Source organism: Muntiacus reevesi, chromosome 5, assembly GCF_963930625.1.
Source record: "Muntiacus reevesi chromosome 5, mMunRee1.1, whole genome shotgun sequence".
Lineage (NCBI taxonomy): Eukaryota > Metazoa > Chordata > Mammalia > Artiodactyla > Cervidae > Muntiacus > Muntiacus reevesi.
Genome location: NC_089253.1, coordinates 83,355,028 through 83,381,889, shown reverse-complemented (window position 1 = coordinate 83,381,889; position 26,862 = coordinate 83,355,028). Strand labels below are relative to the sequence as shown.

The 26,862-nt window shown below is 37.6% G+C and overlaps 1 protein-coding gene across 2 annotated transcripts in view; it reads left to right on the top strand.

The window, feature by feature from the left end:
• NME7 (NME/NM23 family member 7) overlaps positions 1–26,862 on the top strand; it is a 232,294-nt gene that overhangs the window by 75,801 nt on the left and 129,631 nt on the right. For both annotated transcript variants that reach the window (XM_065935656.1, XM_065935658.1), the window contains exons 8-9: positions 19,434–19,498; positions 23,052–23,120. In XM_065935656.1, the coding sequence (XP_065791728.1) occupies positions 19,434–19,498; positions 23,052–23,120 (134 nt within the window). The remainder of the gene's footprint in view (positions 1–19,433; positions 19,499–23,051; positions 23,121–26,862) is intronic.

Below are 26,862 nucleotides of genomic sequence, written 5' to 3'. Positions count from 1 at the left end.
AAACCATGGCCAACATAGACAGCTTATTAAAAATCAGGGACATTACTTTGCCAACAAAGATCTCTGTAGTCAAAGCTATGGTTTTTCCAGTAGTCATGTATGGATGTGAGAGTTGGACCATAAAGAAAGCTGAGTGCTGAAGAATTGACGCTTTTGAACTATAGTGTTGAAGAGTCTTGAGAGTCCCTTGGACTGCAAGGAGATCCAACCAGTCAATCCTAAAGGTAATCAGTCCTGAATATTCATTGGAAGTACTATTGCTGAAACTGAAACTCCAGTACTTTGGCCACTTGATGTGAGGAACTGACTCATTGGAAAAGACCCTGATTCTGGGAAGGATTGAAAGCAGGAGAAGAAGGGGATGACAGAGGATGAGATGGTTGGATGGCATCACCGACTCCATGGACATGAGTTTGAGTAAATTCCAGGAGTTGGTGATGGACAGGGAAGCTTGGTGTGCTGCAGTCCATGGGGTCGCAAAGAGTCGGACACAACTGAGCAACTGAACTAACTAATGGATACCAGGGATCATGGTTCACTGGGGACTGCCAGTGTAGCATTTTCCCTCAAGTGGTATAAAGCTTGTACTGGTTGGAATTTGGTACTAAAACCTGAACCCATGGAGATATGCTAGACAGTGCTTCTCAAGCTTTTGTGTGAACCAGAACCATTTGGGGGACTTTTAAAATGCATATTTCTGGGCCCTAACTTCAGAATTTACCAAGTCTGGACTGGAGGCCAGAAATAAGTATTTGAAAGTCTCTCCTAACCTAGAGGGGACAGAGGTGGGAGGGAGGTTCAGTAGGGAGGGGGTGTATGTGTACCTATGGCTGATTCATGTTGGTGTATGGCAGAAACCAACACAACATAGTTAAGCAATTATCCTCCAATTAGCAATAAATAAATATTTTTTAAAAAGTCTCCCCAGGTCATCCTGATGTCCAGTTTGAGGACCATTTATCATAAATTTTGAACTCAAGGAACATCCTGTATTTCCTCTGGTGATCTACCTGTATCAGAGGCTACTTTTTAGTTGTTTGGTTGCTCAGTCATGTCCGACTCTTTGTGACCCCATGGACTGTAGCCTGCCAGACTCCTCTGTCCGTGGAATTTTCCAGGCAAGAATACTGGAGTGAGTTGCCATTTATTTCATGCCAGGTGGAAGATTTGTAGCTTGTTTTCTGTGGCAGGTTAATAACAACCACGAAGAAGGTTAAGGAAGAGTTACCTTTTAGTTTTCAGTAATTCATATGACTCCACAGAGGTAGTCCCCTGTTCTAGGTTTTAAGTTGGTGAGAATTTCTTGGAGTGATGGAAAATTCGATTATCCATGGCGCTCTGCTTTACCAAAGTAGCTTCTCAGTAATGCTGTTTCAATAGTGTTATTCTCAATAATGTTTATTTGCTGCTGCTAAGTCGCTTCAGTCGTGTCCGACCCTGTGCGACCCCATAGATGACAGTTCACCAGACTCCCCTGTCCCTGGGATTCTCCAGGCAAGAATACTGGAGTGGGTTGCCGTTTCCTTCTCCAATGTCTATTTAGCAGTTGTTTAATAAAAATAACAGAAAAGTTTGACCTGTGTCTAGCTAGGCATTACTCTCTAGTGAGATTAGAATGAAACCTGTTTTTATTGAAAGAGCACTGGAAGAAGTATAACATTAAGGACAGTGATTTCTAAGATCTCTTGGAAGTCTTGGTGTAATTTTAAGCTTTGATAACTTTAGAATTATAAATGCAACAAATAATACCATTTATAAAATTAATTTAAATTTCTTTTACATTCATTCCATGTTTGTAGTTTGAATACAGTTTATGTTTTGGTAAATATTTAAAAAATGAAATCTATATAACTTTCAAATCATATTTTATTGTACATTTCTAGCATTTATATTTCTAAGTTACTATACTAAGTCTCATGGGACAACCTGTATATATATTACTGAAGGAAATGACATTTATTGGCAGGAGAATTATTTTGTTTGAGGAAACTTCATTTTCCCATTCCTTTTTTTTTTTACCTTTTTATATGTTAGAATTTAAGAGTTACCATTCAGGGAATGATGTAACTGAGGCAACATGACACATATGCCTTTGAGATTATTCACCTGTTGACCTGTTCAGTTCAGTTCAGTCTCTCAGTCGTGTCCGACTCTTTGCAACCCCGTGGACTGCAGCACGCCAGGCTCCCCTGTCCATCACCAACTCCCAGAGCTTGCTCAAACTCATGTCCGTTGAGTCGGTGATGCCATCCAACCATCTCAGCCTCTGTCATCCCCTTCTCCTCCTGCCTTCAATCTTTCCCAGCATCAGGGTCTTTTCCAATGAGTCAGTTCTTCTCATCATGTGGCCAAAGTACTGGAGCTTCAGCATCAGTCCTTTCAATGAATTTTCAGGACTGATTTCCTTTAGGATGGACTAGTTGGATCTCCTTACAGTCCAAGAGACTCTCAAGACTCTTTTCCAATACCACAGTTCAAAAGTATCAATTCTTCAGTGCTCAGCTTTCTTTACAGTCCAGCTCTCACATCCATACCTGACTGCTGGAAAAACCATAACTTTGACTACATGGATTCTGGGTATTCACAGAGTATTTAAGGATGAACAGGATCCATGCAAGAATAGATGCTGAGTTTTGACAAAATGCTACCCCCCTTGTTTATTTTTCATATACATGTCTGTTAGAGGACCATGTAATTTTAGAAATGTCATAAGTAATGCCAAGCGTAGTTAGAAATGTTCTGTGCTGTGAGTGCTAAGTCGCCTCAACAGTTGTGTCTGACTCTTTGCAACCCCATGGATTACAGCCTGCCAGGCTCCTCTGTCAGTGGGATTTTCCAAGCAAAAGTATTGGAGTGGGTAGCCATTTTCTTCTTCAGGAGGTCTTCCCAGCTCAGGGATCGAACCCCCATCTCTTGTTTCCTGCACTGGCATTGGCAGTCAGGTTCTTTTACCACTAGTGCCACCTGGGAAGCCCAGAAATGATCTAGACTTGAGGAAAACATATCTCAAAGAGTTTGCAAAGACAGTGTGTTCCCATTCTTCTGCCTTTGGAGGGATTTCTGGTACTGATTTATTGTGTATCTTCCTACTCCTCTGCAGAAGTGCACCTGTAACTGCACAATGGCAGAGGAAGACAGGACTTTCTTCTACTTAGGCTTTGGTCTTGTTCTTTGGGCAGCTTCCTTCCACTAACCCAGGAGCAGGACCCATCTCTGTGGAGCTGGGGCCCAGGTATTTGGGCCACATCATGTTACTTTATCAGTAGATATTTTAAAAATGAAAAGTCATGGTAAGACTTTAAAAGATGATTCATGTTACATGACAGATTGTAAATGAGGAAATTCTGACAATTTAATTAGATTGATTCTTATGAGGAAGAAAAAAGGCACACATCTAAAGAAAGGATGGTACCTTACAGAAGTCTAGAAAGCTTGGGTTTCCAAATGACATGTTAAAAGATGAGAGCACTTGATACTTATGAGAAGTGCTGGAAGATATGATCTGTGCCATTACTTTTTGAGTTGTTAATAAATGGTACACTGCTTTTCTGCATATTACACAACTTTCCTACTCTAGAAGGCCTGTGGTTCAAAGTTCTCACTTGTTTCAGTGGTGAGTTCATTTGTACCCTGTCACCACCTTACATTGACTACATCTCTGTGTTGTCATACATTGGCTTGTGGGTGCCAAATGGGAAGCTATTTCTAGATAGCCATTTCTGTGGCTATATTTCTATATAGCCATTTTCATGGTGGTCCTTACAGAAGAGCTTAGTTATCAAAGGAGCACTTTGCAGTGTCTCGTTAGGATAATCTTAAGGGTCTTTTTTCATTATTGAAATAGAGTTTATTTACAGGGTTTTGTTAGTTTCTGGTGCACAACAAAATGATTCAGTTATATATATATATAACAATGTTCTGATTTTTTCTGAGCACAGATGTTCACTTTAAAATTAGTAAACTGTTATATATTTTGCCTAAAACATGTACTTCTTATATTTTACAGTAAATATTTAGAAACTGGGCAAGGCAAAGAGTAGATGGTATGAAAAGTGAAGCTGTGGTCGCTCAGTCATGTCTGACTGTTCATGACCCCATGGACTGTAGCCTGCCGGACTCCTCTATCCATGGAATTCTCCAGGCAAAACACTGGCGTCGGTTGCCATTCCATTCTCCAGGGGATCTTCCCAACCCAGAGATCAAATCCAGGTCTCCCATATTGCAGGCAAATTCTTTACCGTCTAAGCCACCAGGGAACCAGTAGATGGTATAGTATGTTTTCCTTAAAAACAAACAAACAAAATATATGTTTGTGTATTTGTACGTATGTTGAGTATGTTGAAATATGTAAAGACTTACTTACAGTGATTTTCTCTGAGGAAGGACTGAGAATCTGGGGTGGAAAAGAGATTTACTTTCACCATGTACCCCTCTTACTTCCATTTTGCTTGTTTTCCAATGAGGCATATTTTTAAAAATTGTATAAAAAAGGGTAGGGGAAATTAAGACCCAAAATTCAGAACTGGAGAATTTAAGATGTTTTTGACTTGTTTTTTAAGATGATGTAGGTATGGAGTAATGGGATTAAGGAAGAAGTGGGCTAGAAATTTAAGTCATAGGCTTTTCAGATCATATTCGCCTTTTTCATGGCCAGGAGAGTGGTAATTATGATGCTTTATTGTCCTCAGTTCTTTTGCTCCGAATCATAGTTTTCAAACTTCAGTGAGCATCTTGATAACTGGATCTGGATTGTTAAAATAGAGATTCCTGGGCCATACCTTCAGAGTGTTTGACTCAGTATGTCTGCATTTCTGAAATTTCCAAGTCAGGCTAATGCTGCTGATGCAGGAACCACATTTTGAGAAATAATGGTCAGCAAAATTGCCCCCTACGTAAGGACATGCTGGGAAACAGACCAAAAATGGAGGCCTATACCCAATGCTTATAAACTGTGCTTCCAACAGATGAGGAGCAAGAGTTATATAATTTTGTGACATTATGTCTACTATTAAGCCTATCTATGAATGGCAATGTAATCTTGCCAGCTGGGGAAATTAGATAGAGTCATTTAAAGTCAACAAAAGAAGCAGTGTTTTTGTACTAAGATGTCTAGGTTTGTTTCCACCTTAATGGTGACTTTGAATAACTGGAATAAAGAACATAAATGTTTGTATTTTTAAAAATTGTGCAAAAGAGAAGCTTAGAGAGTCCTTTTCTTCGTATGTTGTAAAAATAGAATGCAAAACAACAGAACTAATTTTATGGAAGGGAAAAGAATTTTACTTGGTTTTGTTCATTTTAGAATTAATGGACCCATGGTTCTGACTTACCTTTTCAGTCTTTTCTGGTGCTTGCTTATAAAACTAACAGATTTCTATTGGTAAGTTATAACATTGTTGTTGCTTAGTCACTAAGTTGTGTCCAACTTTCCTGCAACCCCATGGACTGTAGACCACCATGCTTCTCTATCCATGGGATTTCCCAGGCAAGAATACTGAAGTGGGTTGTCATTTCCTTCTCCATGGGATCTTCCCAATTCAGGGATCGAACTTGTGTCTCCTGCATTGGCAGGCAAGTTCTTTAAAAGATGCTTGCTCCTTGGAAGAAAAGCTATGACCAACCTAGACAATGTATTAAAAAGCAGAGACATCACTTTGCTGACAAAGGTCTATATGGTCAAAGCTAGAGTTTTTCCAGTAGTCATGTATGGGTGTGAGAATTGGACCATAAAGAAGGTTGAGCAGCAAAAAATTGATGCTTTTAAACTGTGGTGTTGGAGTAGACTCTTTAGAGTCCCTTGGACAGCAAGGAGGTCAAACCAGTCAATTCTAAAGAAAATCAACCCTGAATGTTTACTGGAAGGACTGATGCTGAAGCTGAAGCTCCAATACTTTGGCCACCTGATGTGAAGAGCTGGCTCTTTGGAAAAGACACCGATGCTGGGAAAGATTGAGGGCATGAGGAGAAGGGGGCGACAGAGGATGAAATGGTTGGATGACATCATTCACTCAATGGACATGAGTTTGAGCAAACTCTGGAAGATAGTGAAAGACAGGGAAGTCTGGCATGCTGCAGTCCATGGGGTTGCAAAGAGTCAGACATGACTTGGCAACTGAACAGCACCACCACTAGGGAAGCCCCTATAACATGTATGGCACTAGTAAAATCATATTCATGAAAATCTCCTAGAAACGTGATGTCTACTTCCAGTGGGACTTGTGCTTTCTCCAGCCCTTCAGAAGAGGGACTGGTTTCTTTCAAGATTTAGAAGGAATCTCCCACTACCAGGAAGCCGGCAGTAGTATCCTGTGCCTTAAAAATGTAGCATTGCTTTGTGATTATGTGATTGACTTGTTTTCCATGGTAACCTGGCATTAACTTTGTACTTCTGAAGACCTGTTTGCCTAATACTACAAAATTTTCAGTTTTTGCCCTGTCAGCTTGGTACCCTGCTTTGTTTTTCCTGGACTGTCTCTGTTTTAAAATTGTAATCTTATTTCAACCATGCTGATGCTGATTGTTCTTGGCTTCCTTTGCTATGCTGAGCCCATCATTTTTTCCCAGAAAGGAGGGGTTCTTGATGGCCTTTTCCTGGAGATTTTTAGATCCCGTGGGTCTTCTCTGTTGCTCTAATGTTGGTGTAGAACCTGCCTTTACTATTTTCTACTCAATTACATTGTGATGAATTTTAGTATACTGAGTTACCATATTGTGGGTGCATCTGTAAAGTTATATTGGTTACTCTTTTTATTGCCTTGTAAGGAATTGCAGATTACGGTTGTTAGGACATTGGTAAGGAAGTGTGTATTTTAGTTTTGGGTGTGTGGTATAAGTGGAGAATCAGAAATGCTTTCAGATGAATTAGGTCTGTATTTTATAAGCCTTCTTGCTACTGGAATGAACTTTATGATCAGCTAATGAATTTGAGATCCTCTAAGACTTAAGTTGCTAGCTCTCAGTTTTACAATTCTGCCAAATTCAAACTCTCATCTGCAATTGATGTCATATGATGCTACAATATTTTTGCTTACTAGCCAGCAAAGTATCATTTTGCTGATTTTGAAGACAGACTGATTTGAAGACAGAAATTTGAAGCCAGGCTGATCTATGGATTTATCTTTTCATCTGATTAAGAGTTACTGGAAGATTATCAGTGAAGTGGTCTTGCCTAGTGACATATTGCTGTCTAAGAAACAGAAAGCTTTTGCACCTGGCTTTTATGCCTAAGTTGATTTGTTATGTATGTTTGCTATGATTACTATTAAATTCTTTCTGTTGAATTCAGTAATATTTATTTCTTTTGTATTTGGCATTGAAAATTAAACTCAAACTCTTAATGATTAGTGTAATTTGCTTTACACTAGTCACATTTTAAGGACAAAACAGGCCTAGTTTCTAATGAAATAAAAGATTTAAAATTTAAAAGAAATCAAATTCCTTCATTTTGATTTAAATTGATTATTAGTATTAAACATGACATCTATTTATAAATCAGTTTTGTTAGTTCATGCATTCTTGGCTGTATCAAGATCAAAACTTTTGTTTCACAGGTCTCACCCTGATGTCTCACAGGTCTCACCTAAAATAAAATGCAGGACTTCTTTTTTGACACTTCTTTAGCTTCCGTTTTTATTTCTCACCACCCCTATTTAGTGTAAGTATTGTGGAGCATAGCATCTAAATGTGATGAATTGTCTTGTACAACAAACTGGCTGCTGCTTTTTAAAGTTTTAATTAGAGTGCAGTTGATTTACAGTGTTCTGTTAGTTTCACATGTACACCAAAGCGAATCAGTTATGTATATATCCACTTATTTTTAGATTCTTTTCCTGTATAGGCCATTACAAAGTGCTGAGTAGAGTTTCAGTGCAATATTAGTAGGTCCTTATTAGTTATCTGTAAGATAGATAAAATACATAATATGGTACCATCTATAAAATAGAGACTAAAAGGAGAATTATAAACTGACTGATCCTACATTTGCTATTTTGTTTTATGATTTTGATTTTTTATTTCAAAAATTTGATGTAAAGTGTTGTCATTTTTCCCCTTGCGGAGGCTTTTTTAGGCAAAATTTTGTTTTAAATTCTACTTAAAGCTGTACATATTCTTTCTGAACCTATAGAAGTTGTTTCACTAATGTACACACACATCTACTAAGACAGAACTCAAGCTCTTTACACAGTTTGCCTCGTATATTTCTAGGAGTTCCTAGTCAGAGAGAGAGGCCTTGCTTTGTCAAGTGTAAGGACCCTCTTCTTCCCTCTGTTCTTGCTCAGACTTCCTCAGATTTGTCATGGCGCTTGCCAGGCATGACTGGCTTAGACAGCAGTGGCTTTCCTTCTGAGAACCAGTGGGGTTGCCAGGCCCTGTTGTGCCTCTAGCTGGGTGTAGACCTGATCCTGTTATCTGCTACTCACAGTTACTGCATCCATCTCATTCCTTGTGACGCAGCCATTAACATTAGTTTCCTGGAGGTGTGTCTGTGACACAATATTCTCCTGTCAAATAGAACATACAGAATGTTTGCATTTTAACAGTACTGCTGAAAGTTAAATTCATGCTAATTGTATTAGCCCAGCTGTGTATCCTAACACACTGGGATGATTATTAGCTCCAGTACTACTCTACTGGGGCTTCCCTCGTGGCGCAGTTCAGTTTAGTTGCTCACTTGTGTCAGCTCTTTGTAACCCCATGGACTGCAGCATGCCAGACTTCCCTGTCCATCACCAACTCCCAGAGCTTGCTCAAATTCATGTCCATCGAGTTGGTGATGCCATCCAACCATATCATCCTCTGTCGTCCCCTTCTCCTCCCGAATTCAATCTCCCAGCATCAGGGTCTTTTGCAGTGAGTCAGTTCTTTGCATCAGATGGTCAAAGTATTGGAGTTTCACCTTCAGCATGAGTCCTTCCAATGAATATTCAGGACTGATTTCCTTTAGGATTGACTGGTTAGATCTCCTTGCAGTCCAAGGGACTCTTAAGAGTTTTCTCTAACACCACAGTTCATAAGTGTCAATTCTTTGGTGCTGAGCTTTCTTTATAGTCCAACTCTCACATCCATACGTGACTACTGGAAAAACCATAGCTTTGACTAGACAGATCTTTGTTGGCAAAGTAATGTCTCTGCTTTCTAATACGCTGTCTAGGTTGGTCATAGCTTTTCTTCCAAGGAGCAAGTGTCTTTTAAAAAAATTTCATGGCTGCAGTCACCATCTGCAGTGATTTTGGAGTCCAAGAAAATGTCACTATTTCCATTGTTTCCCTATTTGCCATGAAGTGATGGTACCGGATGCCATCATCTTAGTTTTCTGAATGTTGAATTTTAAACCAACTTTTTCACTCTCCTCTTTCACTTTCAGCAAGAGACTCTTTAGTTCTTCTTCGCTTTCTGCAATAAGGGTAGTGTCATCTGCATAACTGAGGTTATTGAAGTCTCTTCTGGCAGTCTTGATTCCAGCTTGTGCTTCATCCAGTCCAGCATTTCACATGATGTACTCTGCATATAAGTTAAATAAGCAGGGTGACAGTATACAGCCTTGACACACTCCTTTCCCAGTTTGGAACCAGCCTGTTGTTCCATGTCCAGTTCAACAGAATGTTTGCATTTTTACAGTACTGCTGAAAATTAAATTCATGCTAACTGTATAAGCCCAGATGTGTATTCTAATACACTGAGATGATTGTTGGCTCTAGTACTACTCTACTGGGGCTTTCCTGGTGGCTCAGTGCTAAAGAATCCACCTGCCAATGCAGGAGATATGGGTTTGATCCCTGGATTGGGAAGATGCCCTGGAGTAGGAAATGGCAACCCACTCCAGTATTCTTGCCTGGGAAATCCCACGGACAGAGGAGCCTGGTGGGCTACAGTTCACCCTTAGTGACTATACAACAACTACTACCACCCTACTGCTGCCAGATGCTCAGTCATGTCTGAGCAAGCCCCCAGGGAAGTCTCCCCTGCTGCTTACATTATCTAATAGTGCTGTTGTGTGCCACCGGCTGGTCTAAGACTGTTACATATACAGACACATTTAGTCATTGTAACAACCCTGTGAGGTAGGTATACCCCCTTCTACAAATGAGGACAGAAACTGAGACTGCAGAGCGGTTAGACTGAGCTAGGCAAAGGGGAAGGCTCTTCAGACTGAAGTGTTCACCAGCCCTTACATCTGTGGCCTGGGGAGCAAACTGACAGACTTGGTCCCTGGCCACATATCTCATGTGTCGTCATTGTTGATAACCTTCCTCTCTCTGTGCCACACGTTTACTCCTCTTTGGCAGCTGTACAGATAGGGAGAACAACTCATTTCAACTCTAGGTTATTATGAGCAATATAATCCTAATTCAACTCATAAGGGGTGCCTTTCAGTCTAAGTGCCCATTTTTGCAGGGGTGATGGCAGATAACAGAGCCAAACGAAGGCAGGTCTTTTAACAGTGATTTATTTACCCTGACCAGCTACAGATTGGAGGGAGAAACAATGGATTCTCAAAAATATATACTGTATTTCAATTTATATATTTATTTAAAACTGAGAAAAAAAACCCCACATTTATTTCTACTTTGAATTCAAGCCATATTTTCATAGTAACTCTTGGGAGAAGCTTGTCTCAGTCCTGAAGACTCTCATCGTGTTGCTGCTTTCATACCCCCAAAAGTCTTAAAACTTTATATTAGCACCTCATTATACCTGCCTTGGTGACCTAAGGTACCTAGTGTGTGCTCAGTCACTCAGTTGCGTCCGAATCTTTTAGAGACCCCATGGACTGTAGCCCCTCAGAATCCTCTGTCCATGAGATTTCCCAGGCAAGAACACTGGAGTGGGCTGACATTTCCTACTCCAGGAGACCTTCCCAACCTAGAGATCAAACCTGCGTCCCCTGCATCAGCAGGAGATTTCTTTACCACTCAGCTACCTGAGAAGCCCCTGGGGTACCTTATGTGACACTTATGCATCTATCCTGGATCATATAATCCTGATGCCCTTATTTTCTTCCAAATGATGCAAACCATGTTGTGTTATATGATTTAAACTGAATGAAAATCTTTACTGTCCTTTTTATTTTATTGATACCGATTGGTGTTAAAGTGCCTGTTTTATTCAGTTTCCTTGCAATTTTGTTTCCCTTATTTGGTTCCAATATGGTTTTATTTAAATGGTTAAGTCTACTATTTCTAAAAATACTGTTTGGACTTCAGTGTACCTGAATATTTATTGTTAGTTACTTTTCTTAAACTCTCCAACCATGATCACTTATGAACTTTATAGACAGAAGTGGTAGTTGCTCAGTCGTGTCTACTCTTTGCAACCCCCATGAACTGTAGCCCACCAGGCTTCTCTGTCCATGGAATTCTCCAGGCAAGAATACTGGAGTGGGTTGCCATTCCCTTCTCCAGGTTCCCAATCCAGGGTTAGAACCCGGGTCTCCTGCAAGCAGGCAGATTCTTTACTGTCTGAGTGACTGGGGAAGCCCTAGTAGACAGAAGGGGAATCTTCAAATTCCAACTTTTGATAATTTGCCTATGCTTATGATTTTTTCTAGGATATTTGCTGACTGTTTTTCTTTTTTTTTTTTTTATTAGAAAGCACACATCAGAGTACCGCAGCTTTCAAAATGTACTGTTTCTTCTTTATCTACCCTACTATAGCCTTTTTTCCCTCAGGTTGCAGTGTATCATCTCATATTAAAAAAGGGGACTTAATGAGGACACTGTTAGTACAACTGACAGAAACCCAACTTGAATTTCCTATTTGTCTCATTTAAGGATAGTGCTGGAAATAGATTAGGGGTTGAGCTTGGCTTCGGGAGACTTGCTCAGCATCTTTGTTCTCTCTGGCTTTTGACTGTCACTTTCATATTCGCAGATTAGCTTTTAAGAGCACTTTGGGAGGGAGGTTGGGTTGCCAGCAATGGTTGCCAGCTCATATACTTAGAAACATAGTGGAAAGAGTTGTTTTTCCCCTGACTCTAGCTGAAAAATTCCAGGGCAGATGTCTGATTGGGTCAGGGAAAGTACTCTGAATTGTACCAATTCTAGGCCCATTCCTGGGTGAATTAGTTCAGCCCAGCCAGCAGAGTACTATGATTGACCTTGTTTAGGTCTGGCATCCACTTCTTGACCACTAGCTGAAGCTTGTGGTTATAGGGTCACGTAAGAACATGGCAACTCCCTTTCCAGTCAAAGGGTTTAGTTTTCCTAAAGAGAGAGTAGGGAGCTCCTAAACCCAGGAGAAGCAAGCCTTTTTAGAAAGATGAAGTAATAGATGTCTGATATTGTTGATGATTGGATAGAGGGTGGCTGCTTATTAAAAAGGCTTTAGAACAGTTCAGATGAAAGATAACAGGATATGAACTGAGAAGGAGTGGAGATGGAGAGGTGATTTGACATTCAAAACATTTAGGTAGCATTCATGGAGTTATAAGCAAATTATTAAAAAACAAATTAACTGTGCAAACACCAGCCAAATAAAATAAGCCATCTGCTTTGTTTGACCCTTTTGAACATGTTTACTGTGGGGCATGCAGTTTTACCTTTTTTTTTTTTTTTTTGCTACTTTATTTACATAGTTATTGTCATTTGTTTAGTCAGCTGAACATTTTCTGTCTAGAACAAAGTAAAGGACATAAGGTTATTGACAGTCTGTCATTTCAAGCTGTTAAGCACAGAACGGTTTTCTTAAATGCCTCTCTATCATGCCTCCGTGCATAACCCACTGAATATAAAAAAAGACAGTACCCTTGACTCATGTCTGATTGTTCTTGGCGCAGTGTCAGTGCTGCTTGGGCTATAATTTTTGTTGGTTTATCTGTGAATAGAATTATTCTGTTCGGTGTGTAAATATGACCTACGGGCATAGTTTAATGTGATTTATAGATTTATACTAAATTGTATGTTTCTCTTTGTATTGGTGAGTGCATAGGACTAAATATGACTTTCATATTGACATCAGAATTCTTATGTAATCTTGTAAAATTTTTCTTTATTATAATAAATAAGATCTTTTTGGGTATCCTTGAGACCAAATCTCCTAAGTACTAAGCTTTTATTTGCGTTTTAAAATGTGTTGACATCTGGACCAATGGTGCAGAAGCAATGGTGTGTGAAACTGCTGGCACCTCAGCAAAGACCAGGATAGTGGTAGCAGACTATATCAGTGGTCAGTGTATTTTTAACCATCTTGTGTTTGCAGAAAAATAAAAAAAGTCACTTTCACTTAAGAATACCCTTGATGAAACAGTAAAAAATTATTACCTTAAGTTTTGACCCTCAAGTCAAAATATTTATAATATTCTGTGTGAAGAAATGGGAAGTATGCATAAAGCAGTTTTGATCCATATTGAAATGTAATGTTATCTTTAGGAGAAACACATATACAGCTGTTTTACCATTTTTACTTGAAAGAATGACAATCTATGGTTATTCAGATAAGGCTATTTGGCATTTTCTTTAAAATAAGCCTGTCCTTTAAAAGAAGTGACAACTGGAAATAATTGTTGCTCAAGATAAAAATCCAAAAGAAGATAAAATTACAAGTTAAAATTAGAGTTAAGAGTTTGGAAAACTGTATGCACCATCTTGAACAGCTTCCCAATACTTACACTGTTCTGATGAAATTAGTATTTGACAAATGGGATGTTTTCGATGTTGTGTAGTAGAGTCAGCATTTGGAAGATCTGCATAATAGAATTTTCTAAACAATGTCTATGATGTTACAAAATCATGCAAGGATAGAAGATTAATACAGAGTATAAGATAGATCAGTGGGTTTTAGTGTAACAAGGTTAAAAAACGTTCATTGGTAGAAGTTTGAAATTATATGTTGCAGTGAGCTTTTAAGAAACTACTACTTGTCGAAGAAAGAAGAATATATAAAATTGTATTAGACTATTAAAGTACTACATTTTCCACCCAAATCTGCATATTTTAAGCAAACAACACAGAGCAGCAGACTGAAAGTTGGAGCAGATGTGAGAAGGCAGCTGCTTTTCATTAAATTAGAAATTAGAGATTTTTTAAAATGTGAAACTCTCTCTCTTCTCACTAATTTTTTATTGTTTTGGAAAAGTCATTTTTCTCATAAAAATTGTATTTATGTTAAAATGTAAAGAATTTTTGTTATATTTAAATTAATAAATATTTTAAAATTTACTGTTTTAATTTATAATGCAGCAAATATCAATATAACCTATTACATAAAAATGTTTTAGAATTTTTAATAATTTCTAAGAAGAGGTCCATGAAACCAAAAAGTTTTGGGAACTTTTGGCCTATAGAATTAAATTCAGACCTCTGTGTAAGGTCCCAAAGTCCTTCTATCAGTGTCTTCTGCCACTTCTGCTATGCTCTCTCTTGTCTCATGTCTCCTTTCCCAAAAGAACTTTGCTGTTTTACTTCTCCGTACATTTGTTCTGTGCTCTTTTTGCCATGAATGTCCACTTTCTTTCAGCTCTCTGTCTAAAGTTCTGTGTCTGAATGCCTCTTGGCACATTTATCTGTATAATACTCCTTTCATAAATTCTACTTTATTTAAAATTAATATAACTGCTCTAGCTTTCTTATACTTATTGCTTGCACGGTATATCTTTTTCCATCCATTTACTTTCAACCTACCTGTGTCTTCATATTTAAACTTGCCTTCTTATAGATATCATATAATTGGATCTTGACTTACTAATACATCTAAAATCTTAACCTTTACTAATTTTATTTATGAGGGCTCCAACCTCATGACTTAAGCACCTGCCAAAGGCCCAACCTCCTCATACCATCACATTGTTGTTTAGTCGCTAAATTGAGTCTGATTCTTTGTGACCCTGTGGACTGTGGCCTGCCAGATTCCCCTGTCCAAGGGATTTCCCAGGCAAGAATACTGGAGTGGGTTGCCATTTCCTTCTCCAAGGGATCTTCCCAACCCAGGGATTGAACCCGCATCTCCTGCATTGGCAGGTGGATTCTTTACCACTAAGTCACCGGGGAAGGCCCCTACCACGTTGGGCATTAATATTTCAACATATGAACTTAGATAGTACACAGAAACTTAAATCATAGCAAGGGAAAAAAAAGAGGCAAACCTTTAACCTGTTATGGTTGTAGGTAAGTGAAAAATGAAGATTAATCCTGAGTAAGAAGAGCTTGTGGTGGGTAGCTGAGACCGAAGACATAAAGACTACTCAAAATATTTCAGGGTTTCAAAAGACACTGGGGAAAGAGTTAGAAGGTGGTCTGGTGGTGAGAGTGAGAAGAAAAAACAGACCAAATTAGAAAGGAATAAATATGTGGAAAGAGATATGAAAGAAAATTTCATGTTGGAGGAGGGTGATTCTATCCAGAGCTGGAATTGAAGTTTTCAGCCAGGAACCAACCTCGTTCTCTCCTTTTCAAAAGGCTACTTATATCATGAGAAGAGAATAATCATCTAGATGTTTTCCCAAGGAACTGCCTTTGTTTAATTTTTTTTTTATATTTACATTGAATTTATTAGAATTAATGTTTGTATGTGGCATGAAGTCACTATGAACTTTTTTTTCTTGAGTTGTTAAACCAAAAATTAAAAAAAAAATTTTTCCCTTCTCTAATTTTCATTACTCCTTTACAATTAATTTTCTGGTGTTTTCTAATTGTGCTCTGAAGAGTCTTAGAGTTTCTCAGGCTCACATCAGGCAGAGAGCTATGATTGTTTCCTTCCTTTGGCTATTTTTTTAATTAACTTTGTTATCCAATGAGCAATATTTGTCAGCTACTTACTACATCTATGCTAGACTAGTGATACTAGTGTCACTAGAGATACTATGAGTCTTAGAAAGAACATGGCGCTTGCCTCAGGAAGTCACATTGTCTAGTGAGTTTCACATATCAGGCTTCCATTCATTCCTTTTTTCCTATTAAGACTGGCAGAAAGACTGATATGGAGACCCAGTAGTTTTGTGACATTAAGCAAGTTTTATCTATCTTCTCCAAATCTTTATATAATCTCATTCTGTAGTGGGATGGTAATCCCCATTTTAGTCTGTTGCTGTAAGGATTAAATGGAATAACTTCCTGTGAAAGGGCTGAGTTCCCAACAACTAATTTACTTTCTTCTTTTCTAACTTATTTATATTTTTCCTATTGATAAAAGTCTTGAAATTTTGGTTAACATTCCTGTGTCCAATGTCATCTGACTATTTGGTACATATTACTAATAGGTTGGGGCTTCCCAGGTAACACAGTGGTAAAAGATCCGCCTGCCAATGTACAAGACACTGGAGACACAGGTTCAATACTTGGGTTGGGAAGATTCCTAGAAAAGGGAATGGCAACCCACTTCAGTATTCTTGCCTGGAATATCCCATGGAGAGAGGAGTCTGGTGGGCTACAGTCCATGTGGTCTCAAAAAGGGGTGGATATGACTGAGCATGTACATAAAAAACTTCTCTTTCCTAATCCTCTGTTGATACGACTTTCTTTAGTATCATCATACCATCTTGCTTAAGCCAGCAGATTTATCTTAATTTCCAGGGTGCTTAATTTCCTTTCATTCTTAAAGATCCCTATATTCCAAGAATTTTCTTCTCCTTTTGATATTATAATACTATGGTAATATTTTTCTTCTAGATTCTCTTGCAAATGTCCTTTTACATGTCTTTATTCATTTGAAGAATTCATTCTTCAGTCCCCAAACTTCAGGTATTTTCTCAAAACTCATTCCTCTCATCTCTCTCTCTCTCTTTTTTTTTTCTTTCCTTCTTTTTATCAAATAAGTACTCATCTATTCTCATCACTTCAACTCTAACCTCTCTGTACCTCATTATATGTCTATCTATTGGAATACAACCCCACATTACCAATTTAGTAAAGGGAGTTTATTCATTCATTCTTTGATGATTTTTTTCTGCCATTGGATATACTGTCTCCTCAAGTGCTAATCAGTGTTCTGCTCTAAAATTCTGTTTCTGTGTCCAAATTAATTCAATATCTTTATTCTTAATTCAGTTTCATAGCTTGTTTTCATCTTAAAAGTGCTATCATTCTTCTGGTCACTTAGACTCAAATCCTTTATTCCTTCATCTTCATGCTCTATGTTCACTTTAGTCTTATTACTTTTTTTAAAAAAATATCTTATATTCATTACTTCTTTATTTCTTTACTTCTACCATGCAAGTCCAATCAGCAGAGTAGATGATGTCAACAGCCTTTGCTATTCTTTTTGTCCTTTATTCTTTTCTTCATACCAGCTCACCCATTATTATTACATTAATAATCTTCCTGTATTCTCCTGTTCACATTTTCAGTGATTCATTTCTTTTGGCTGTGTTACTTTTGAAGGAAGATTTTTCTCACTGGATTCTCAGTGTTGATATAAATTATTATTTTTTATTTTTTTGATATAAATTATTTTAATTATAATGTAAGTTAAGTATGTCCACATATACAAATAAATGTAAGCTTTTGCACATAAAGCTGTATAACTAAAAAAATTTACAGATTCATTACAAACAAAACTATAAAATGGATAAAATTTAGGTTAGCATTAATGTAACAAAAGATGTTTGTGGAAAATCAGTAAGTTAACATGAATATGGCGCTGAGTATTCTGTATTTGGCAGGGACCTAGTGTATTCTTGAAACTTCTGAGAAACCTTTCTTTCTAAAGCCTGCTGTTATATCATTTGGCCTTCAGTTGGTATAAATGTGTCTTTTGAGAAATAGATCTGTCCTTGTCTTTTTTGTTTGTTTGTTTTTTCATGCCTCAGCCAGCTGTGATTAAAATAGCCTATTTGGCAGCAGTAAGATAGTAAATAAAAATACACATTCAGGCACTGATACTACTTATTTGATACTGATACTAATTATTTGGGATCATTAGGTAAGCATCAAGATGATCCAGAATAGGGAGTGTGTCTGTGTGTGTAATACGCGAAAGAGAAAAAGAAGAATTTCAGTTCACTTGAAAAAAAGAAACTTAGATTTTTATAGGAGACTAATGGAATCTCAAAAATCAGTTCTACAGCTTCAGAGTCTAAAATCACCATTATAAAAATTGCTATTTGCGGCATAAAGACCAAATTCTTCATGTTGCCATCCAGAGCCTTTATAAATTTGGGTTAAATCTCTTTTCCTTTTTAGTTTTTTTCTTTTTTGATCTCTTACTATTGTATATGGACTTTCCGGGTAGCGCCAGTGACCTGGGAATCCACCTGCCAGTGCAGTAGACCTGGGTTCGATCCCTGGGTTGGGAAGATCCCGTGGAGAAGGAAATGGCAACCCACTCCAGTATTCTTGCCTGGGAAATCCCATGGACAGAGGAGCCTGGTGGGCTACAGTCCATGGGATCGCAAAAAGTCTGAAGGCACACAACTGAAGTGTCTGAGCACACCCACAGGCACTATTATGTACACAGGTTCACATTTTCCCCAGCTTTATGCCTTGTCTCTTTTTATACCATGGTCCCTATATAATCCCATCTGTCTGTAACCTTAAAGAGCTAGTTCCTGCCCTCATTTCCCGTTGAAGCTTCTGTTCTCTTCAGTTTTTAATTGACGTTTCTCCGCCTGTGACTTCTTTTGGACTCCTTCCATATCTGGTACTTTAGCACCACTTTTTTACAATGTTACTTTAACTCTTTGATTTTCGTAGTTTTTATATCACTAGACTTCAGGTTCTTAAAAGCTTTCTGTATAATCTTCAAGATTGGTTTTGAGGAGAGCAGACTTGTGGACACAATGGGGGAAGGCGAAGGTGGGATGAAATGAGAGAGTAGTATTGAAACATATACCTTACCACGTGTAAAACAGCTGGTGGGAAGTTTCTGCATAACACAGTTCACCAAGGTGCAGTAGTTAGAGGGATAGGATGGGGGCGGGACTGGGAGAAAGGTTCAAGAGGGAGGTAAAATATGAATCCTTATGCCTGGTTCACGTTGTTGTATGGCAGAAACCAACACAACAGTGTAAAGCAGTTATCCTCCAATTAAAAATAAATTTAAAAAATAGTTTTCAAAACTGAAAAGAATGATATTCCTGAAGCACTTTACTAGACATCTGGGATTACAAATGGGATTACTGAATCAAATGGGATTACAGTATTAGAGGTCTAGTTTCCTGGGCAGATTTATGTGATTCACTTTTACATAGTGTAAGCAAGTGTTAGTTGCTCGATCTTGTCCAAGTCTTTGTGACCCCATGGACTGCAACCCATCAGGCTTCTCTGTCCATGGAATTCTCCAGGTGAGAATAGTGGAGTATTCCCCCTTCTCCAAGGGATCTTCCCAACCAAGGGATCAAACCTGGGTCTCCTGCATTGCAGGTAGATTCTTTACTGTCTGAGCCAACCGGGAAGCCCAAGCGCTTAAGCAAAATGCTTTTGATTTAGAAAATTTGCATTTCTATAAAGCTAAAATGCCTTAGAAATTTTGTAATTTTGCACTCATTTGTTCTGTATTTTCAGGACTTCTGGGAAAGATCCTGATGACTATTCGAGATGCAGGTTTTGAAATTTCAGCTATGCAGATGGTAGGTAGTTTGCAAGAATCATTAACTTACTGATGAACTGTGTTTTTTTTTTTTTTTTACAGTTAATATGTTTTACACTGAATTTTCTCTGTGCACTTGTGAGCTCAACACATTAAAAGCAAAAAGATATGTTGAACATGATAACTTTTAGTAAAAAGTATTTTTGAATGATTTTACCAGTATAATCTCTCACTGAGAGCTAACCGTCCAATGGTACATCTAATTTAAGCTTACAAAGCAGGTTTATATAATTCCTGGAACTTTAGTTGCAAAGTAAATGCAGACTGAAACAATGCATTTAATTCCTCCAAAGAAGAAATAGTTTTAAGCTAAGTACTTATAATGAAATTTTGTTGTCTGGATTTGTGACTAAGAAGAGAATCAATTCGGCTTTTTCCCTGACCAGGACCTTTGCTGGTTTCTGGACTTTCTCTCACGATCTTCTTTAGAGTTAGCACATTTCAGCCCCTCTCTTGACAGTCACAGCATTAAGCTCTGGAGTCCACAATCATTCAAAATTGCTCTGCTGACACATTTCCAGGAAACCCTTCACTGAAGAAACAATATTAACTTGTCTAGAGCTCTTCTCTATCTTTGTGGTATACTTATCATTGCACTTGACAAATAAATTGGTACAATTATTATAGGAATCCAATTAATAATTTGCATTTTACAGTTTTTGAAAGCCAACAAGTTTGTGTTATTATGGTAGTGAATTACCAGTTCCAGAAGGAATTTTCATACCAATTTATTTTCTCTTTCTCTGGAAAGGAACTCCTTTTGATTTCTGTGAAGTCTTTGCATCAGCCCAGATCAGAGGTCAGGGCACTAACTGGGGTTCTGCCTATTTTGTATCCCAGATTGGTGCGAATGCTTATGACGTGAGAAAAGATTAGATGTATCAGCTAGTTTGCAAAGTTATCAGGCATAGCTTGGAGACAAATGAGAAATTTAATATTTGAAGAATCTTGCCCAGGACTGTAATGAAATTGTTAGCAACAGCATTCTCAAAGTATTAACTTGGAGATGTAGTCAGTCACAGGATTATGGGATCTAAGCCTGCTTAAGTAGCAAACATTGTGGACATTTTAGAATTAAACATTAATCTAACTCTAGGCTTACAGCCTAGCATAGTGATTGCCCATAGTAAGTGCTCAGTGAAAAAAAGAGTAATTTGTTTTAAAAAAGATCAGTTGAATTTATGGGGGAGGCACGGTAGTTTAATGGCAATGAGAATCATTGTGATTTTTGAAATCAGTAAACTCTATTTCTGAATCACGGATCTTCTACTTTCTAGGTATATAAACTTGGCCAGATTTTAAGCATTCTTATCTTCAGTTTTCTCAACTAGGCAATGATAATATTATTTGGCGCTATAGATTATTTTGTGGATTAAATAAAATATTAAACACAATACTTTGAAGAATTTCCAGTTCAAATTACCAAATATTTAATAAATTATACCTTGTTATTGGGGCTTCCCTGGTAGCTCAGATGTTAAACTACCTGCAGTGCAGGAGGACAGGGTTTGATGCCTGGGTCAGGAAGATCCCCTGGAGAAGTGAATGACAACTCACTCCAATATTCTTGCCTGGAGAATTCCATGGACAGAGGAGCCTGAAGGGCTATAGTTCATGGGGTTGAAAGGAGTCAGACAAGACTGAGCAACTACCACTTTCACTTTTCACCTTGTTATTATTTTATAATATTAGTAATATAAGAAGTTGTATGAATATTGAATAAGATATTGAGATCAAAGTTCCCTCCCTGTAATAGCTGTGTTGCCTATGCAGAGTACATCTTGTGAAATGCCAGGCTGGATGAAGTGCAATTTGGAATCAAAGTTGCTGGGAGAAATATCAGTAACCTCAAGATATGCAGATGACACCACCCTATGGCAGAAAGCAAAAAAGAGCTAAAGAACCTCTTGATGAAAGTGAAAGAGGAGAGTGAAAACGTTGGTTTAAAACTCAACATTCAAAAAACTAAGATCATGGCATCTGGTCCCATTGCTTCATGGCAAATAGATGGGGAAACAATGGAAACAGTGACAGACTTTATTTTATGGGGCTCCAAAATCATTGCAGATGATGACTGAAGCCATGAAATTAAAAGATGTTTGCTCTTTGGGAGAAAAGCTATGACCAACCTAGATAGTATATTAAAAGAGACTTTACTTTGCCAACAAAGGTCCATCTAACCAAAGCTATGGTTTTTCCAGTAGTCATGTATGGATGTGAGAGTTGGACTATAAAGAAAACTGAGCACCAAAGAATCGATGCTTTTGAACTGTGGTGTTGGAGAAGACTCTTGAGAGTCCCTTGGACAACAAGGAGATCCAACCAGTCAATCCTGAAAGAAATCAGTGCTGAATGTACATTGGAAGGACTGATGCTAAAGCTGAAGCTCCAATACTTTGGCCACCTGATGCGAAAAAGTGACTCATTGAAAAAGACCCTGATGCTGGGAAAGATTGAAGGTGGGAGGAAAAGGGGACGACAGAGGATGATATGGTTGGATGGTATCACCAACGCGATGGACATGAGTTTGAGCAAGCTCTGGAAGTTGGTGATGGATAGGGAAGCCTGCTGTGCTGCATTCCATGGGGTCACAGAGAGTCGGACACAGCTGAGTGACTGCACTGAACTGAACTATGAAGCTAAATAGTTTGAACTGTTGTCTGGGTAGGGAGATGCTTCATGATCTTCAATTCTGGCAACAATAAAAGGACAAAGTAGGGAGCAAAACAAAATTGGAAAGTCTGTGTCTAGTTTTTAAAAATTTAAGGTTTTGGTTCTTGAGACTCTGGAACTTAATGAAATTTTATTTCTAAGTTTGAATCCAGCCTGGTTAAGAGTGAGTCTTTGTAGCTTTACCTTACTAGCATACTCTGACAATTCTTTCTGAAGAATAGTAGGATTTTCAGATGAATTGTGTCAGTGTGTTATTATGAGCCAGACTAACTGGGGAATTTTTCTGAATGCCTGGGAGGGTGAGGGTATTATTTCCAGGCCCCTCTACAAAATTTGGAGAAATTTTCTTTGGTAATGTTGCTTTCTTTTGCCACTGATCTATTGATAAACAACATTAAATTGTGCCTATGTCTTTTTTGTATGAAGAATGAGGTTTTTTTCCAATAAGATAGATTGTAGTAGTTGAGGGCCCAATCAGTGGGATCAGACAGTTTGAGATGGAATGCCAGGTAGTGAAGGTTATATTACCCCACTGAGTCTTCACCTCATTTGTAAACTGGAGCTGTTAACATTACTTATATTGTAGGGTGATTGTTATAATTAAATAAGATGGTACATGAACAGCACCTGGAGCAATGCTTGATATATTAAGTACTCGATAAATGTTACAAATAAGTTCTTATTTTTGATAAACAATAATTTATTATTGATGGACTGAACTTTAACACTTCTTCAAAGACTAATTTCTTCAGGGTTTAAATTTTAAAGAAAATATATCTGAGAGAACATAAATATTGAGTGCTAGGTGTGATTCATTCTATTTTTTTGGTTGACATGTTTTTCTTTTTTTAAAAATATAGTTTAACATGGATCGGATTAATGTTGAAGAGTTTTATGAAGTTTATAAAGGAGTAGTGTCTGAGTATAATGTAAGTACTGAAGTAAATGTAAAGCATTGGTATTGAAAACTTGTGTATCTCAGATTTTGTAGATCTCAGTATAATTAATAATCATGAAAGTATTCCTTGAAGTATTCACAGTTCTGTCAGTTGACAACTGATCATACCAATGACTGGAGTATTTTTATCCCTGAGAGCCAATGGGTCAGTTTTTAAAATATGATGCTATTTTATTTATGGAACAAAAATATACATAAATCCAAAAATCACTTTGCTGAGATATTGACACATTTTGATAGGCTTCCCTTGTGGCTCAAACAGTAAAGAATCTGCCTGCAGTGCAGGAGGCCTGGGTTCAGTCGCTGGGTTGAGACTATCCCCTGGAGGAGGGCATGGCAACCCACTCTAGTATTCTTGCCTGGAGAATCCCCATGGACAGCGGAGCCTGTAGCCAAAGTGGGTTATAGCCCATGGGGTCACAAAGAGTCCAAAACAACTGAGCGAATAAGCACAGCACATGGAGATAGTATTCTCAAGGTAGAAGACTGTTGAAAATGCTTTAAAAAGTTGAGAGCAAAAAGTTATTGATGTAGTTGCATAGCAGTTATTTCATAGTATAGGATACAAATGCAGATAGAATCATCTGAAAATACAGTGGAGAGTGAATAAATAGTAAGACTTAAGGGGAACTGTTTAGAGAGCAATGAAATTCATTCTTGAAGGCAAGACTGTATTCAAATAAACCAAGTGTTGTTCTTTAACACATGACAGATATTTAATCAAAGTTAGTTTCCTTCCCCTTTTATCAAATTAGGTACATTTGTGCTGGTGGCCTGCCTCATCACCCATATTGCTTTATAGGGCATTTTGCTCTTTTTTTTTCTTTTTGCGTAAAGTTCACCCTGACAGTGAGACTAGATTTCCCTCTCCTCATCTCTCTACACCCTTTCCTTTTAACCTAGTTTTTAAAAGATTTATTTCTAATTTTTTTAAATTTATTTATTTATATTTGGCTGTGCTAGGTCTTCAGTGGTGTATGGTTTTTTTCTCAAGTAGCCAAGAGTGGGGCTACTCTGGTTGCGGTACACAGGCTTCTCACCGCCGTGGCTTCTCCTGTTGGGGAGCGCGGGCTCTAGGGCGCAGGGGCTTTCACAGTTGCAGGTAGTTGTGGGGCATGTGGTATGTGGGCTGCGGTATGCGGGCTGTTTCTGCGTCAGGGATTGAACCCGTATCTTCTGCATTGGCAAGGGGATTCTTTAGCACTGAGCCAACAGGGAAGTCCTCAACCTACTTTAGAAAAGGAAAAAGGCACTGGTCCAAGAGCTGGCCTGAGTCTTTCTCCTGTTTAGTCCTACATAGTGAAAGACTGATGATGAAATCTTATATTTTGCATTTAGCATACTGGTAGTGTTCTACCCTTCTTTAGAGGAACCAAAGTGCTTTTCCTATTGTTACAGCTTTTCAAACTTTAATCTTATCAGCTTTTTCATTTTAGAGTTATGCCTTTTCTTTTTTTGAATGGAAGAAATTTTAAAGTGTGTTCTTAACATCATTTATTCAACTAGTGACAACTCTTTTCCATTTTAAAAATCTTTCTTTTTTACAATTCCCTTCTTTTATGTGTTACATTAACTTTTAAATATATAGTTAAAAGCAACTACCTTTGTTAATGCACATTATATTATAGTTTTACTGTTTATAAGATAGAGAGACTCATGGATACTCTTCTCACAGTACCTTTGATCCTGAGTTATATTCTCCTACAACATCAGGTAGTCCTGAATTTGGTAACAAGTAGTAGTTGAGTACATTAATGTTTTATATACATATCTGAGGTAGGTCATATTTGCTGTTGGTAAACAAGTTAAAAAAATAAAAAAGCTTATCTTTTTAAATTTACTTTTTGTTGAGATAACATGGGTTTATAATATATATCAGTTTCATGTGTACAACATTGTATGTTGTGTTTTATAAATGCCATACATGCAATTTTTATATAGTATACATTTACTCATGGAATTTTTTGAACTCAGGATTCTGGAGATTGAGATAAATATATCACTGGGTGGATGTGTCATTTTCCCTGAGAAATCAGGAATTTGAATGCCAGTAGCAATATTATACTTTAATGTCAAAACAGCTCAGAATGATTGGTGTTGATGTACTTTCTTCTGTTTAATCTTCTCAGTAAGATATCCTCTATAATTATTAATTAAATTTTGTAATAATAATAAAAGAACCTACTTAGGAGAAAGAACAGACGGACTTTTTGGAAGGGAAAAACTACTTTATTCCAGAGTAATTACTAGTCTTGTGAGTAATTTTTAGTAATGGTTATAATTTTTATTCAGCTTAAAATGGCTTATTCTGCTTACAACATATTTCAAATGGTTGATTTATAGCATTCTGTTAATGGGAGAATGCACTGGCTCATATAATATGAGCGAGAATATATCAATATCCAGGTATCTTTGAGATGTTACTATATTTATATGATATAAAATTTCATTGAAGCTAGGAAAAGTTATTTCCTTGAATATTTTATTGTTATTATTATAGCTGACATTCTTTATAGTAGATTCCGTGTTGATCATTTACACTTAAATTTGCTGCTTCAGCATTTGCAATCATGAAAAGGTAATAATTACTATCTTACAGTGTTATCATGATCCAGTTATTTGCCACACATGTATTACCGCTTGTGGGACACTGTGTTGGATACCAGGGAGCCAGAAATGCACACTGCCTGCATTCTTGGAGCTTATGTCCTGGTGAGGATGGATATTAAATCAGATACTCCCTTTCAACTACTTAAGGACTGTAGTCAAAGGGCTGTTAAGGAAGGAAACAAGTACTTTTTTGTTTGATACTTTTTACTTAAGTAAAAACTTAGGTTTGAGAATTCTGTTAATTCTCTTAATCTATTAACAGAATTCTCAAGTTCAATTTTTAAGGATCACTTTATGGTTTTGATGTAGTCCTTTTTTCAACATTTTCTTTGTGTTCTGTATAGCCCTCTATTTATCATTTTAATAGTATTTAACAGCTGAAAGAGAGAGAGACACACACATGAAAGAAAGGTGGACAAAACTGGCACTTCTCTTTTTGGATTACTAAAAAGAGAATTATCTCTTCTCATCCCTTCTTCTGCCCCGACTGAGGATTTAGGCTCTTGACATTTATGTGTAGGCAGTACTTCATATCATGAGACAGAGATCCTCCTCAACATAATTATCCATAAAAATCAATTTCATATGACCTTTGTGAATTAGTGAAGTAACTTCAGGGACATAATTTAGGGGTTCTAATGAATAGGGATCTGTTTACCATATTAATTATGAAGTCCTCTCCTTCCTTTTTTAACTTCTGGCATTTTTAGTAGACATGATGATTGAGTTCTGATTAATATTTAAATACTGGTCTATAATAAATTGCCTTTATTTTACTTTGACATTGGGTATTATAAGCCTTCCAAAGTCATTAACATGGTTTACCTACCTGGCCTACCGTGCTCTGACCTCATCGCTTTTCTTTCTCTCTCTCTCTCTCTGTTTTAATGTGGACTATTTTTAAAGTCTTTTCTGAATTTGTTACAATGTTGTTTCTGTTTTATGTTTTGTCTTTTTGTCCACAAGGCATGTGAAATCTTAGCTCCCTGATCAGGATTGAACCTACACTCCCTGCTTTGGAAGGCAGTCTTAACCACTGGACAAGCAGGGAAGTCTCCTGGGCCTCCTGTGGTCTCACTCAGCTCCTCATATCATAGCTCTTT